The sequence below is a fragment of the Aspergillus pseudotamarii genome, assembly GCF_009193445.1.
Source record: "Aspergillus pseudotamarii strain CBS 117625 unplaced genomic scaffold BDV38scaffold_68, whole genome shotgun sequence".
Lineage (NCBI taxonomy): Eukaryota > Fungi > Ascomycota > Eurotiomycetes > Eurotiales > Aspergillaceae > Aspergillus > Aspergillus pseudotamarii.
The window spans coordinates 22,973-38,684 of record NW_022475082.1 but is presented as its reverse complement, the minus strand read 5'-3'; the positions used below and the strand labels follow the sequence as shown (position 1 = coordinate 38,684).

The 15,712-nt window shown below is 47.8% G+C and overlaps 6 protein-coding genes across 6 annotated transcripts; 5 read left to right on the top strand and 1 right to left on the bottom strand.

The window, feature by feature from the left end:
* Positions 1–130: 130 nt before the first annotated feature.
* On the bottom strand, positions 131–1,782 carry BDV38DRAFT_286899 (OTU domain-containing protein; the record flags this gene model as incomplete). Its single annotated transcript, XM_032060769.1, has 3 exons — positions 131–895; positions 945–1,372; positions 1,482–1,782. 3 exons carry the CDS (start codon positions 1,780–1,782, stop codon positions 131–133), a joined length of 1,494 nt encoding a protein of 497 aa, XP_031909371.1.
* Positions 1,783–2,526: 744 nt separating this feature from the next.
* Positions 2,527–4,191, top strand: BDV38DRAFT_258502 (FAD-dependent oxidoreductase). The gene is made up of 5 exons (XM_032055737.1): positions 2,527–2,623; positions 2,683–2,820; positions 2,886–2,989; positions 3,045–3,148; positions 3,206–4,191. Exons 1-5 carry the CDS (start codon positions 2,595–2,597, stop codon positions 3,923–3,925), a joined length of 1,095 nt encoding a protein of 364 aa, XP_031909370.1. The 5' UTR covers positions 2,527–2,594; the 3' UTR covers positions 3,926–4,191.
* BDV38DRAFT_258500 (uncharacterized protein) lies at positions 4,179–5,531 on the top strand. Its single transcript, XM_032055736.1, has 2 exons — positions 4,179–4,955; positions 5,032–5,531. The coding sequence occupies exons 1-2, from the start codon at positions 4,259–4,261 to the stop codon at positions 5,343–5,345; spliced, it is 1,011 nt and encodes a 336-aa protein (XP_031909369.1). The 5' UTR covers positions 4,179–4,258; the 3' UTR covers positions 5,346–5,531.
* Positions 5,532–8,934: 3,403 nt separating this feature from the next.
* Positions 8,935–9,809, top strand: BDV38DRAFT_186506 (TVP15 family protein). The gene is made up of 4 exons (XM_032052181.1): positions 8,935–9,117; positions 9,190–9,305; positions 9,368–9,457; positions 9,520–9,809. The coding sequence occupies exons 1-4, from the start codon at positions 9,098–9,100 to the stop codon at positions 9,690–9,692; spliced, it is 399 nt and encodes a 132-aa protein (XP_031909368.1). The 5' UTR covers positions 8,935–9,097; the 3' UTR covers positions 9,693–9,809.
* Positions 9,798–10,833, top strand: BDV38DRAFT_258495 (uncharacterized protein). The gene has a single exon (XM_032055735.1). The coding sequence runs from the start codon at positions 9,927–9,929 to the stop codon at positions 10,185–10,187; it is 261 nt and encodes an 86-aa protein (XP_031909367.1). The 5' UTR covers positions 9,798–9,926; the 3' UTR covers positions 10,188–10,833.
* A 2,872-nt stretch (positions 10,834–13,705) lies between these two features.
* sreA (siderophore transcription factor SreA) lies at positions 13,706–15,539 on the top strand (the record flags this gene model as incomplete). The annotated part of the gene is made up of 3 exons (XM_032060768.1): positions 13,706–14,013; positions 14,083–14,630; positions 14,710–15,539. 3 exons carry the CDS (start codon positions 13,706–13,708, stop codon positions 15,537–15,539), a joined length of 1,686 nt encoding a protein of 561 aa, XP_031909366.1.
* Positions 15,540–15,712: the final 173 nt, after the last annotated feature.

The following is a 15,712-nucleotide window of genomic DNA, read 5'->3' as shown; positions in this document are numbered from 1 at the left end:
GTGCTTATTATGAAAGCCCAGTAAACATGGCCGAAGCCAAGTGTGGATATCAGTGTCGTTACGGTCATAGCATAATACGAATTTGATCCAGAAGATCAGAAAGAATGATTAAGTGAGAAGCACATAGACCCTATACAGGTTTTGGAGCGTTCCGACTCTTAGTGAGGCGTTGGCTCCGCCGTGGCTTCGGTTCTTCCTTTGGTTCGTTCTTCTGGGTGGCGGGCTCGCTAGAAGCTGGTTTCTGCTTGATCCTGGACTTGTTGTCTTTCTCTAGGTCTCCAGTTCTGTCGGATCCCGATCCTGACTCGAAGGAGTCACTTTCTGTCTGGCTAGGGGTTTCTGCAGTCATTGCCTTTTCGGCGACCGCATCCGGGCTGACTCGTAACCGCAAGGAAACAAGGTCATTCTGATCGTCTCGGAAGGCAATCCCAACCGTTACATCAGGAAGGATACGCCTTTTTTGATCTCTGGCTCGGTCACCCCGCGTAGCCGGTTGAGGGTTGTCCTCAAGTTCACTCTCATCTGCGGAGCGCTTGCTACCGGTGCTGAAGGGAGACGAAGACCGTGAGGACGGTTGTTGAAGGCGAGATTTCATGATGGCTTTAGAAGCAGAAGTCTCCGCCGGGTGTGCACTAGTATCTTCGCCAAGTAGATTCTCGAATGCCCTGTCGATGTTACCGCGACATTGTTGAAGCATTCCTACGATGGTGTCCCGGTCATACTTGCCACCAAGACCCTCCTGGATGGCCGATATTTTCCATGGGCTAGCCATATCTACGACAGTGGGTCCAGTAGTCGACGCTTCTTTGTGGACTGTCTGCTCAGCTCGGGGTATACACGGCAAGCCTGTGTGGGGGCCTTCTGTATGCCGTACAGAGGAATAATGGTGGAAATCCTATCAAAATCAGAGAACGATACCATAAGGAATAAGGTCAATGCCTTACATGAAATGCAATATGCACGGCTTCCCTCTCTTCGTCATCTGAAGCATGAACGTCGCGGAAGTTTTGAATGCCATACATGGTGTAGACATTGACATCCCTTTTATACGACTGGCAAAATGCCTGGATCTCTTCTGCTCCTCCCCAAACGCCCTTTTTCCGAGACTCCGCCACCTTGGAATCAAAGCTCCGCTCTTTATCCTTGGAAGACGGAGGCGCGGGACTGGCGGAGGAGGAGGAACAGTAAGAATATCGAGCCGCCGACGCTGCCGCTCGCCTGGGCGCTCTGCGCTCTCCACCAACGGCGGCTATAAAATTCATAAAGTAATCTTTATTGGCGGCGATGTGATCAGCGAGACGGACACGGATCTCGTCGGCATGAGTGAAATCTCCATATAGTTGGTCAGAGAGGGCGTAATATAAGCAATTGCCTACAAGTCACCGTTAGAGACGTCGGGAATTCCAAAGTATACGAGCCCCATTGCGATGGCAACAGTATATATTATATGGATTGAAAGTCCAATGGCAAGGAAGTTTTACCATCGCCCTCTGTAGGAAGAGCATAGAGCCCGAGTTTGTTGAGACATGGAAGCTCCAGGCATTCCGTCTCCACATTCTTACTGCGCGTGCTTTTTGAGGATTTCGCCTGCGACTGGGGCGGTAGCTTTTGACTTGAACGCCCATCGCTATCGTCTTCTTGTTGCGGTTGTGGTGGTTGGGTTGGGAGCTGTTGTGTTGGGGGGCGTTGGTCGGCCACGGCCTCATCGGCAGGACTAATGGAGTAATGCTGATGGGCCTTGACTACGGGCACGATTCTGCCACCGGTTGGAACATCCGTCATGATTGAGTAGCTCTGCTCGACGAAAGGCCCTCATTGGTGAGGAAGACAGTCGGAGAGCTTCGCCGAGCAGAGGGATATAAGGGACAAGGCAAGAGAGAGTTAAAAAGTCACACTGACAGCTCAGTGAAAGTGGAAAAGGGAAAAAAAGAGGAAAAGCAGCAGGAAGTTCCTCAATACTTTTTTCTGGTACGGGGACTGCGGGAGGAAACACACGAACAGCGGTCGTGATCCGAGGAGGCGGTGAAGCCTGATCTTCTCTTTGATTGGTCAGCACTACGTGCAGACACGCCTACCTTCCGATAATGACGAAAGATACAGACGCGCGCTTTTGCGATGCCGGGAGGACCCGTCACTTTTGACATACCCTTCTAGGTAATACTCAAGCCTGAGATAGGAGTTAAAAAGTCTTCTATTTTTATTCGGACAGTTTCTCGGCATATCATTACAGTAAGTAAAATTACCAATTATTCCAGAACGTTATATCGCCCATTATCGTATTCCATAGGTAGGTGCAGGGTATGCACCTGTCCCGATGCCCTAAATCGCCCCCCACTCCCGGTAATTTACTCCTTCCCTGTTGTCCGCCGGAATTTCTGGGCCAATCATTCCCGGTCGATTAGAGTCAAGGGCTGATAATCTAATGGACAACTTCCCCGGCGGGATTTGTATCCTTGATAATGACGACTATTTAATTCAACTCACCATGTACGGGGCCTTTAATTCCTCTCTTCTCCTTATATAGTCTTCATTCCAGTTCCAATTAAAATATCAAAACACACGATAACCCCCAAATCCTGTCCCAAGAAACAGTCATGTCCACAAATAACATAGTGATCCTGGGGTACGGCCAACCCCACACTCTCCTCAATCTCCAGCGCCAAACTGATAGCAACCCAATAGAGCCGGAGTGTCGGGACTCACAACGGCATATCTCCTGTCCAAAGATGCCTCCAACTCAATCACAGTGCTTGCCAAACATATGCCGGGTGACTACGACATAGAATACGCCTCACCTTGGGCAGGTGCCAATTATCTTCCGTACGTTCTACAGGGGTAAACTGCTATATCTTTATATGAAAGAACGCTGTGCTCATCAAGAACAGGGTGGGCAAAGCCAGTAGCTCCCATGGAAAATGGGAACGAAACACCTGGCCCGCCCTTAAGGAGATAACAGAGAAGTACCCGGAAGCTGGAATTCATTTCCAAGGTATGTTCTCTCTCGCACGTTTTATCTTGTATATTAGCTAAGTAGATCGCTTCAGATGCGATTGTCTATAATCGTACAAAGGATCAGGGATCAGCAACTGGGGATTGGTTCTCCGAATTGGTGCAGAAGGAGCCTTGGTATAAAGAAGTCGTACCGGATGTACGTTGATTATTCACGCTTTCATCGAAATTACCTCCGCGCTGATCAGTACCCCAGTTCCGCAACTTCCCCGACAATGAGCTGGCCCCCGGCATTGACAACGCCTCGGTGTTTACTTCCGTTTGCATCAACACAGCAATCTACCTACCTTGGTTAATTGGACAATGTCGCAAGACCGGGGTGGTCTTCAAACGAGCAGTGATCAACCATGTGGCCGACGCAGCCAGCTTCCATCATTCAGGAAAGAAAGCCGACGTGGTAGTCAACTGCACAGGCCTTTCATCTAGAAAGCTAGGTGGAGTCAAGGACGACAAGCTCCACCCCATCCGTGGCCAGGTCGTCGTGGTCCGCAACGACCCTGGAGCAATGTTCTCAATCTCCGGCACCGACGACGCCGACGATGAGGTAACCTACATGATGACCCGGGCAGCGGGTGGCGGAACTGTCATCGGAGGTTCGTATCAGAAGGACCAGTGGGATCCGATACCTGACCCGAACCTGGCCGTGCGCATCATGAAGCGGGCCATTGCTCTCGTTCCGCAACTCGTTGGTGAGGGCCAAGGAATTGAGGGATTAGATGTTATCAGACATGGTGTTGGGCTACGGCCTTTCCGTGAGGACGGACCACGTATTGAAGCAGATAAGGTTAATGGCGTCTCGGTCGTGCATAACTACGGCCATGGAGGATTTGGATACCAAGCTTCCTTCGGCTGTGCCACGGAGGCCGTCGAGTTGGTTAACGGCATCTTGAAACAGAAGGGTCAGGCTAAACTGTAGGGTCGATGCACGCGGTCTGAGATACACGGATTAATTAAGTACACAAACGAACCGCAACGAAACAGAATGAAAACAATTATTATCTATACAGTAGTAGGGGTTCCAAATGTTTTAGTAACAAATTAGTCCAAACCCTAAAACGAGGCCGCGGATGATCAGCATCATAACGACGTCACCTCCTGACAAGGAAGGGTATATAGACTTCACTCTTTATCCCAGGGTTTCCCACGACCGCATCAGATTGTTGCCCAATTGCTATTATACTGTACATTCTCAATATAATAACTGTTGGAATATTCTTCCAGTTTCTCTAAAAAGATAATCCGTCCAAACATGACGTACAAACCCCCCAAAGTCGAAGAAGACTACTCCGACACGTCCGAACCTCAAAAGCGCAAGCGCGATGAAAAATATCCCGAGCTGGAACCAGCAACTCCTCAGCAAGAATTCGAGACAGGAGAACAACAACCACCTAGCAAAGCGTCTAAGCCCAATGAAACACCGGCCGAGGAGGATGAGATAAATGCCGAAAGCGAGGTAAATAATGACGAGGATGAAGAGCTTAGCGATGTGTACGAAGAGGGCGAAGAGGACGAAATTGAGGGAGAAAACGACAATAATGAAGATGACGAAGGAGTAGAAGAGGAGGAGGAAGAAAAAGAAGAAGAAAAGGAAGACAATGAGGAAGACACTGGCAAGCACGGACCAAAGGTACAAAAGGCTGTTGACAAACTGGGCCGGTGCCCCCTTGATGGCACAAAGATTGCCCAGAAGCCTCTTACAGCATCGCCGGAGACACTACTGGCGATGGTTATTGATGCCATGCTGAAGTCGCGCCCGATCTCGCATGATCTGACTCAGCGCACAATAACCAAGGTTATTGATGCTGGGTATCATGATATCCGCAAATTAGGGGATAGTAGCTGGGAGGAGCGCACAATGGTTCTGAAAGATGGAGGGTATAATCGGTATAGGGAGCAGGGCGCTACTAATTTAGGAGAATTGGCAGAATTGGTTGATGGCAAATACGGTACGTACAATCGACTCTCGTCTAGACCGTTATAGATGTGAAATATTGTTGCTTGGCTAACCCTGAGAACGCTTAGATGGTGATCTCAATAATCTATTGGAAGAGGCACACCACAACCGGGACGAAGTAAGAAAGCTCATCAAGGAGATCAAGGGTCTCGGCGATTTAGGTGCCGATCTTTTCTTCAACAATGTACAGAGTGTGTGGCCTGAAATTGCTCCGTTTGTTGACAAACGCAGTCTGCAAACGGCAGATCAGGTTGGGATTGGCACCGATTTGGATGCCATCTATGCCGACCTGAAACGTGATTCAATGAAGATGAGCAGATTGGCCAATGGCTTGTCTGCTGCGAGGTTAGATAAAAGGCAAGGGGAGCTCCTAAGCATTTGATTGCCGCAGTTGCTGTAGTATATCTCGTGCACATAGGGCAAGCATAGCTACTAAAACTTTTATTACATAAATACACTCAACTATGCCTGGTTTAGGCAATAATTCCCCGTGGTATTGTTTCGCCTTCCTTGCAGAAGTAGCCCTTCTCATAAAAAACCATGTAATGTTTTTGGAGTAGAAGAATAACTCTGACATTGCAAATCTCATCGAGTCTATAGATTTAGAGTCTGGTAACAACAAATTATTTTGACCCCCCAAATCCCCGTAAAATATCATCACCAACAAGCCTTGATAAATAGCCGTTACTGGCCAGGTCGTCTAATATGTTGATGCTATGTGACAAGAAACGAAGGGCTAGATCCCCAACAAACTAGGGGAGCGAAAGAGCTCTAAAGCGCTAAGCCAACAGACCCTATTCTTGACAGTACATATAGACACCATAGTTCCTGTTTAGCTCTACTTACTTCAGTCGAATTCCCACCCTCATCCGTACTTCTACCTCGATGTGAAGCCCCATCCAATTCTTCTCCTCTTCCTAGAAATGACCGTTTGCGCAACGGTACTGGGCTTCACAGATCCACGATCTCTAATTCGGCTGGGTGGCCTGCTCATCATTTTTCTATGTATGTGGAAATGCATAACGGCATCTCCCACGTACCTCGTGCGCTCCGTCTGGGCTTCTTTGGTAGGCGGATAAGCAGTGACGCTCTTCTTCCATTATATTGATATTGCACAGCTGAGTCCATGGCCCTTTGAGAGAATTGTGTCCGCTACCAAACCCCCTCAATTGGAGAATGAAGGTGGAGTTATAAGACGCCGGAAATCTTCAGTGACCAAGGCATTTTTTGGAAAGGAGAGTTGAACTTTGGCCTTTCATCGACATTTACAGCCCGGTTCTGTGGCACCCCACACGAAGTCAGACACGTACCTCGATTTTCGAACAATGACCCCAACTATGTCCCACCTCGGACCCGATTCATTCGGAATACTGTACTGATAGTCCTTCTCTGCTATCTGATACTCGATGTAATGGATTGCGGGCACCGATCTAGCTATGGTTCGCGAATACTTCTCAGAGCAGAACTTCCCGCTTTTCAGATGTTTCCATGATGTCTCTCGCAACGAGCTTCTTATGAGAACCTCCGGAGGTGCTGGAGCTCTATTCGGTCTGATGTGCTCCATGGAGGCTTCTATAACTTCTTCGCCTTGGTCGACAATCTGCTCGGTCTAAGCGCTCCTAAAGACTGGCCACTATTCGATGGGTCACCCCTGGAGGCATACTCTTTGAGGCGTTTTTGGAGATGAGTACACAAATACCCCAACCACTATCGTAAACCTGTGAGAAAGAATTCCTGACACAAACGTACTAACCGTCTCTCCTGCAGCCTTTTTTGGCATCAAGCAAACACTCGCAAGTTCAATATTGTCTCCGACTTCATCCTGCGCAATGTCTTCAAAATCCAAGCGTGCCGGGGTCCAATTCCAAAATATGCCAGGACAATAACCATATTCGCCCTTTCCGCAGTCATGCATTTCCTCATCGACGTCTCGACCGGCATTCCAGTCCGCAAGTCTGGAGCGATCCCCTTTTTCTGTACTTAGGCCTTTGGTATCGTGTTAGAGGATGCGGCCATAAAGATGTACGGCTATATCACGGTATACGCCAACGTGAGACTTCGGGTACTGGCAGAAAGGGTATTAGGCTTTACCTGGGTTGCACTCTTTCTGATATGGTCTACCCCGATGTATGTGTACCAGATGATGTACCGCTCAGCGGCGGGACTTAATGATGCTATCATTCCATTTAGCATTACTATTGGGTTGCTCAGGTGAAGGACGTATATGGCTTTTGGCTTGAAGTAGCTGACCTACTGATTTGAGGAATTAATTGGGTGATTCGGATGGCTATGAATGGGGTGGAGTCTTTGTATAAGTCTGTCCGTTGCTTTATTATTCGAACTTTATAGAATTAGAACTGCTTAGTTAGAACTATATATCCATGTGCACTTTGTGGGAAAAGAAGGAATATGACTGCCAAAGACTATCAAAAACTTATTGAAACTATTATATGGATAACTATGCGACTTCAAGTAACAGCTTTCCCTCCCGCAAGCCCACTTTTCTTCGTTCGGGTCGGCAGAGCCCTACGTTGCCCTGTCTTGGTCGTAGTCTTTATACCAAGAATAGTTACGGGAATGGGGAGATACCGGCTTACAGCTGTGGACTAAAGTGATTAGCGCAATATGATTGAATCAAGGACCCCGTAAAAGGGCGCAGGGCTGTGAGTCTTACACTACGCATCGTTAGTTGAAGGAGCAATGAGCAGAAACAAATGGGTGAAAACTCTCGATGCAGCTGTTTGACGAATCACCTCGCGACAACAAGATGAGCATTATAAGGGAGGTATCTAGGGCTTCGAGCCAAGATACTAGTAGGAAGTCCATCTTATATATGAATCAGATGGGAACAGCTTGAGAATTTATCAGCAATGAGTATATAGCTTCCTTGTCTATTAGTAGTGGTTGTTAACGAACAATAGGTTTGTCTGTAAAGCTCATATCAGGAGTCCAACCTGCCTTTTCCGAGCGTTGGAAATACATCTATGCTCATATAAACCAAAAGTTAAAGTTACACAGTTCCTAATCGAGCAACAAACTAGGGCTACACTAAAAGGCGAAGCTATTGGCAAATGATTGGGCCTCAGTATGGGACGGAGAGCTTTCAGTATTACTCTGTAATGGTAGTTCGCGTTAGGCAGCTATCTCATGTCGGCTCCTTTATTCCGTCCTTTCAACTCCTCACATTGACTAATGCACGGTATTCAAACGCACGGTGAGTACTACTCATCCATACATGCTGATGCAGTTCTGGACTGCAGATGATCCCTAGCTTTGTGCTACCTAGATGAGTTTATCTAATATATGTCTCCCCTACAGGGAAGGGTCCGGATTACCATCTTTGATGCCTCTTTGTTTTGGTAAAGCCAGTATGTACATGATTGAATCCAACGTTTTACATAAGATTAACCCAGTGAGTGTTGGGAATCAGTTTATCTACCTTGCATATTGCAGACTGTGGAGCTCGAGCAATGAGATTTTGAAGAAATGTACATGTTGTGTGTTTCAAGAATGTGTCCGTGGAGTATGACAGCAATTTAATTGAGTCCTGCATTCAGCCATATCATTGAATCGTCTCTACTCCGTAGAAGCGATCTAAATGAGATGGAAGCGTCTTATGTCTATTGCCGTGTGTGGAAGACGTGGACACTACGCCAGTTCCGGTTAGGCGTGCTCAGTCATCAATTGTTGGTCTTGGCAGACCCGCTGCTTGCGACGGCGGAGTGCTTGGAGTCTCTCCGTCCTTGTTTCCCCGTTCTCTCTCTCCTCTCTGCTCTTTTTTTCTTTACTAAAGAAGCTTTGTTCTAGCAAAAGACTTCTATCCCCTACTTTGTAAGTTCTCGCTTGGTTCATTTGTCAATCGAGTCGAGCTCCGGGCATGCGACCACTTCAGACCTCATCCTGACCTATCTATCAGCTATTTACGTTCGCCTACCTCCCGCGCGGGCCAGGCTACGAAATTCCCCGACTTGATTGTTGCTTTGTCCTCACTCCAAGAAGCTACAAACGCTCTCGCTCCTAACGTCCACCTGCCAATCCTTCCTTGCGATCGCACTCCCGAATTACCGCTCTATCTGCATATCCCACGAATCGATTGCGTAGACCAAAGGAACTTGTCCAGCTCACACAGTCAAAATGGATCTTTCTAATATCTTGTATGTTCTGTGTCTCGCATCTTACGAGAATTCGCGGCTCCGTGAATGGAACTAGGGACTCACTGTCTGCAGCCGACTTGTCAACATCGCCGTGGGCGTGATTATGGTTCTGGGCGGTATCTCCCAGTTCTTCCCTCCGTCCATGAGCTCCATCATCGTTGGTGGTTATGTGATTGTGTTTGGTCTCCGTAAGATAAACCTGTTTGCCTCTCCGTTGGCCTGTGGATATTGATATATCGCTGCTCATTAGTTGTCGCTGGGCTGGAATTCCTGCCCAACGTCCCGGACTATGTCTACCGCTATGCCTCTTTCTTGTTTTCCTTCCTTGGCCGCGGTATCTGTGAGTATCCATTCTTAGCTGCATTACCACACCTATCCATTAGGTGCTAATCATTTGGTTAGTCTACATCTTCGTTGGTTCGATTCTGCTGCACGACCACGTGTTGCGCTACATTGCTGGCTCTATCGTCGGATTCATCGGCGTGGGGTACTTGGCCCTGGAGTTCATCCCCTCGATTGAGCCCCCCTCGAACATGCGCGAGAGCGACCAGGGATGGGGCGCCGAGCAAGTTTAAACGCGGCCGATAAACGTTTGGTCCGGTGACGGGGCAGTATCATAGCGTGCAATTTAGATTGGCTTACACCGATCGATATTGGCCGTGTAGCCCCCCGGATGCACAAAGTGAAATGCGCCGCGGATAGACATGGAGTGGTGAAAGCATGGAGAGAGAGGGAAAAAAAAAAGATGTCTTCCCCTTAGGTGATGTGCGACGATCGACGAGTGCGATGAATATCTGTGCGACGACTCAATGGATTCGCCATCTGCAAAGATAGCGAGAGAAATTTATGCAGGCGAGTTAGCCATGTGGATTATGGCTATTTGTCTATTTTTGAGAGTGGATCATGGATACTTATTTTTCTTTCTCGAGGCCGATTTTGGACGGACGGGTTTATACTTTGCTTTGCTTTCTCCCTGTGGACCTTGTACTATAGGTGGTTCGTCGTATAATTTTATGTTATTTAAACTTTTGGAGACATCGGATAACCCGATTGCGTGGCACTGTGTGTAAGCTTTTGGTCTGTTACCATAGCGCTGTCTGCGTAAGACGTTGAATCTTCGATACTCGAGAATTGAAGCCATGATAAACACTTATGTGGTAATATAAGGAGAATGGCAAAAAAGTAAAAAATAAAGGAAACAAAGGCGAGAGGCTCTAAAAAGAGAGAGAAAATATATCTAGAGTGAAAGCAATAAAAAAAAAAGGTGTGAAAACGAATACACTTACTGCACCAAGCCTAGTGATCGAGCGAACGGAGCAGAAACAGATCAATCGAACCAATATTGTACAAACCGGAAGTATAAAACTAGTCAATTGCCGAGCAAACCCACAAGAGAGATAATCTGACAAGTCCACGTAAGTACTACCTGAGACTAAGACCCTCAACGCATGTTCAGCCTTATTCATAAGCACATGATCAACGTATCCGATTTTTTAGGAGATAAGATGGTTACTTCCCCAACAGCATCACTAGACTTACGTTCCATCTGCCGTTTAGGAATGTACAGTGAACACCCTCTATAAGCAGTCACTAGAATAAACCATTTGAATTACTTATATAAGTGGATTGCTTATAGAGGGCGTTTACTGTACTAAAAGAATACACCAAAGAGAGAGAGAAAGAGAGAGAGAGAGATTACGAAAACATCTCACCATCCATCAAACAACCCCCTAACTTCCCAAGTCTAAGCACTCCCACTTTAGTGATTTTCCCCCCCGCCCCGAAACCCCAGGATCTAATGCAGGGTTATTCGTTAAGTCCCGACCACCAAGACTGGACTTAAACCATCGACTAAGAAATTAGTCCACGCCACGGATGTAAGACAATCAGGGAATCCGTAAATTAACTCGTGTGACCGTCATGATGTCAGCGTCAACTTCCGGGGCAAAGGCTGTGCGCGGTTTGGTTTGGTGACTCATGACATGCATGTAATTGGGCTCTAGTGGACCTGTATTCACCTCCCCAAAGGATTCGAGGAGAAAAGGTTATTCGAGCCAAGACAAGATGGATCGATAGATTAGATTCGGAGATAGGCCTATCCGGGCTATTCGGGGATATTGATGACGACTATTCGGGGGAAATCTAAGCCCGATGGGACCGGGTTATTGTCTGTATCAGGGTATACCCTGGACTACTAGATGCTAACAGGGACTAAGTAGTTGTTAGGTTTGTACTCGGGTTCGCGGATTTACGCGTGTTGAGACTAGTTGAGGGTGAAGTCTGATCATAAGGTTTGTATAGTCGGTATCATCATATGTATCAATCTCCTGATAAATCACGCCACGGTTTGCAAACGTGGACGGGAACACTGGAGTGATTAATTTCTGGTGAAATGATATGATATTGATAATCGCTACAACTCATGGCGTATTCGTACTCGTGATAAACATGTTATGTATCGACTTGATAAAATATAAATGTATATAAATGTATATAAATGTATATATATTAAAAATAAATAAATAAAAAATAAGAAACCATCCGTACTTTTGAATCTAGGCCATTTGGGACCCGGAAAAGGGACAAAGGTGTCAAAATCGGGGAACGGGCCCCCGAGGACTTCAGAAAAGAGCTGAAAAGATTATCAATCGTGAATTAGGAACGAGTACGGAACGAATCAGCGCCGACCGAAGAGGCGCTGTTGGTGACGTGTGAACCAATCACGACGGTGGGAGATTGAACGGGGGCGTGAAGTTTCCCTCGCCGGCGGGACGAGATAACAAATAGTTACCCGGACTAGTGGTCTGGGTAATTTCAATTTGGCATTATGTGACTTAATGCATCCGGTCCCCTAGTGACCGGTGGCTAAAAATCGGCGTGAGCCGAGGAGAACTCTTCTGTGAGGATCTATTGGGTGGAGATGTTGATAGATTAGAACGTCAAGAAGGACATGGAAGGCATCCGATTATCCTATCAGCGTGGCGAAAATGATGCTGACTTGAGAGAATTTGGTGTTGGACGAATGACAGACGAGAGAATCAGGCTTATTTTCATGACCAGCAGACTAGGTACTGTTCTGGGAAGGTGCATTCCCACTAGACCCAGAACGCTAGACCGGAGATGGTAGCGGTGGAGCCAGATGATACGATCTGGGGAGAAGCAGAGCAATCATGATGGATGCAATACAAAGGGAAAACGAAAGAAGGGGATGTGACTTTACTCTTAGCCAAAAAAAAAAAAAAAAATTAGACAGAAATTTACCACAAAAGCAAAGTTTTGTAAAATAATCAAATTCAACAAAAGCAATCCTTCCCCAACTTCTTGAGAAAGGACACGAACAAAACAATCCCAAAACACAATCCACTGCAGGGGAAAAAGCAAAAAATACCAACGAGAAAGGCCGGTGTAGATCCTCCCCCCCTGGAGATCGATAACGAAACTTCCTTCGATAAGACCACACTGTTGGGACTCGGGGAATGTGACTTTGGGAACTTTTTTCCAGGCAACAAGAATAGAAAACGTACAGGTAAGTGGTGGTCTGGCCCTTTCTTTTCCTTTCATCTTCAGCAGCAGCAGCATCATCATCATCATCATTATTACCCACTTCTTCCGCCTTTCCCAATTCTGTGTCCTCGTTCTTTATCAATCAATCAATCTATCTCTCACGCCTCATTCTTCATCCTTCCCACGTCGTCATTTCCCCCCTCCCTCCCCCCTTCCTGTCCCTTCTGCAGAAAACTCGTGTGTTTTTAAATATTTTGTATTTTATTTTATTTTTATTTTGGAACCCTGGTCACCTCCACACATCATATCTGATCGGATTGATTGATCGCCCTTCCCCGTCGATCTTTCTTGTCTACGCTTTCACTTTTCCTCTTGTACATTCCATCCCCTGCTTCCACCTGTCGAGTCTTTTCAGCTGGCTCTTCATTCCCCTTAACTCTATTATTCATTGTAATCTCAATTGTCGTCTCCATTCTCACCAAAATAGAAAAAAAAAAAAGAAAAGAAAAAATCAAATCCAGCACCGATAACCGCCTCAACCACCACCTGGCGTCACGCCAGATCGCCACCCAGCCTCGTCTCGGATTGGCCAACAAAACCACCTTCGTGGCAGATCAGGCGTCTCTTTCCAATCTCCTTCTAGTCGAATACCTTTCCCTCTTGACTTTCTTGATCGCTCACCCCTCGGGAATCCGACTCCACCCTATTATCTCTGATCCGCTGTCAGGGATAATCGGCCTCTCTTCCCCCGGCTCCGCTTGGTTGGTTTAGGAGTCTCACTAGCTGCAGCTTTTTTACTCTACCGGTTCGCCCTTCGAGTTAGGCGTTTTAACTTTTCTTTTTCTCCTGCACTGTCATCTTGACCGACTTTTGACTTTGTGATACAATACATTACAACCCCGACTGTGGTGCAACCTACCCCCATCCTCCCCTTATTTCGATAAGCCGCCTTGAACGGACATTCGCTTCATCTCTGGGGTCTATACTGCCCTTCCTTGGGTTGTCCTCTTCCCGGAACATCAAGAAAAGAGAAGATACCATCTTCTGACCGATAGCGGTGGCAATGTTAGCGTCCCTCCCGCAGATGGAGACGGTACGATCGCTCCCCCGGAATCCGGATGTTGTTGCGCGACACCCATCCGCAGAGGACCTTGATGCTGCGCAGCAGTTAATATCATCGGCCCAGGCGGGTCGGGAACATCCCATCGACCGACTTCGTGATGAAACGGGGCCCAGACGCTACGAAGAAATGCCTAGTCGTAGTTCCTACGAAGCAGACAAGTTCATGGATGCGTCGACACTATATCCGTCAGAAACTGGTGCAAACCCATCAGAGAAGGCATCATCGCCGAAGTCCCAAAAAGACACATCATTTTTAGGGCATTCGTGCAGGTTAGTATTCGGTCTTCCGCCTTGGCCTACGGTTCCGTACACGACGTACTGACTTGAGACGCTTCACAGTAATTGCGGGACAAAAAGCACCCCATTATGGCGGCGTTCTCCAACAGGAGCTATGATTTGTAATGCTTGCGGTCTTTATTTGAAGGCTCGTAACGTTGCTCGACCGACAAAGCGCAACCGTGTACAGACAAGTCCAGAAATTACGCAACCACAAAGCAATCCTTCGCATCCTCCCCACGATTCACCTGCTCCATCATCGCACGAGGGAGGAGGTTGTCATGGTTCGAAAGGGTCGTGTCCTGGTGGAGGTAATTGCAATGGTACAGGAGGGGCTGAGGGGTGTGACGGGTGCCCCGCTTACAACAACCGTGTGTACAAGTCGACTCCCCGGGGCACGATCCCTGTGCATGCTTGGAATCGAGCAACAACTTCAGACAGTGAAAAGCCCCCTCTGCAGGAACCCGATTTATCGGTAAAGAATGGCACCCCAGCCACTACAACGACAACAACAGAAGGCAATATGTTGGTATCCTGCCAAAATTGCGGTACTACGGTAACTCCACTTTGGCGACGAGACGAAAATGGTCATCCAATCTGTAATGCGTGTGGTATGGTTTATTCCATTTTTATTTTCAAATTTTCCTCCTATTATACCAAAAGGCGTAATTGTACTGACAAAGAAATTAGGTCTGTATTACAAACTTCACGGCTGTTATCGGCCTACCACGATGAAAAAGACTATCATCAAACGACGGAAAAGGGTTGTGCCGGCGCTGCGAGAGCATTCTCCGACGGGGGCCACGCAGTCATCGAATGGGTCTTCTGCCTCACCGGAAGCGTCTCCTGCTGCATTGGCTCCTCACGACGATCATTATCGCTATTACAGTTCGGAGCCGATGGACCATTACAAGCATATGCCCGGTGATCGCATTTCACCGCAGGCCCCAAGACAGTTTGGTTTCGCGCCGCCGCCTGTTGATTTCACGGGTTTCGGCTCTGCGACGGTTTCCTTGCCGCACCACCCTCCCCCGCCGAGGCTGTTGGAGCCAGATCGCATCAACGCTCCCAGCCATTCTCCTATCTCGCAATTCGCTCGACGATCCCTCTCCCCTAATCCTGCGAACCCTAAGAAACGGACTCTCGCAGAGACCGCGTCATCTGCGGAGGCCGCCGCGATCCCCACAACGTTGGAGTCAGGGTCGAACCAACTCCCACCCATCATGTCAGCTGCCAACCCCTCACCACCGGGCCGGCTCAGCTCCATTTCTTCCATTCTCAATCACCCTAACACGCGGGACGAGTCACGTTTGGACCCGTCACTCGCCGCAATGAGTCGCCAGCAGCACCAACACTCGCACCAGGCTCTGGCACCTCCAGCCCCTCAGCCCTTGCCGGGAGTCACCGAGCTCGACAGTATGCGGGAAGAACGTCGGGCTCAATTGCAGCGGGAAGCTGAGGAGATGCGGGAGATGTTGAGAGCGAAGGAGCGAGAATTGGCCGAGTTGGGACGGCAATGATCGTTATATCCTTTCTGAGACTCGATGTTTGAATGTGCTTTTTGCTCATCTTTGTCCATTAATACACCAGGCGCAGCTGTTGCTTTCTGACGAGATACCACCTTCAACCGTCGATGGATTAACCGGGGTTTTGTTTCCATATTTAGGGAAAAGTGACTTTGGGTTGTTTGTGA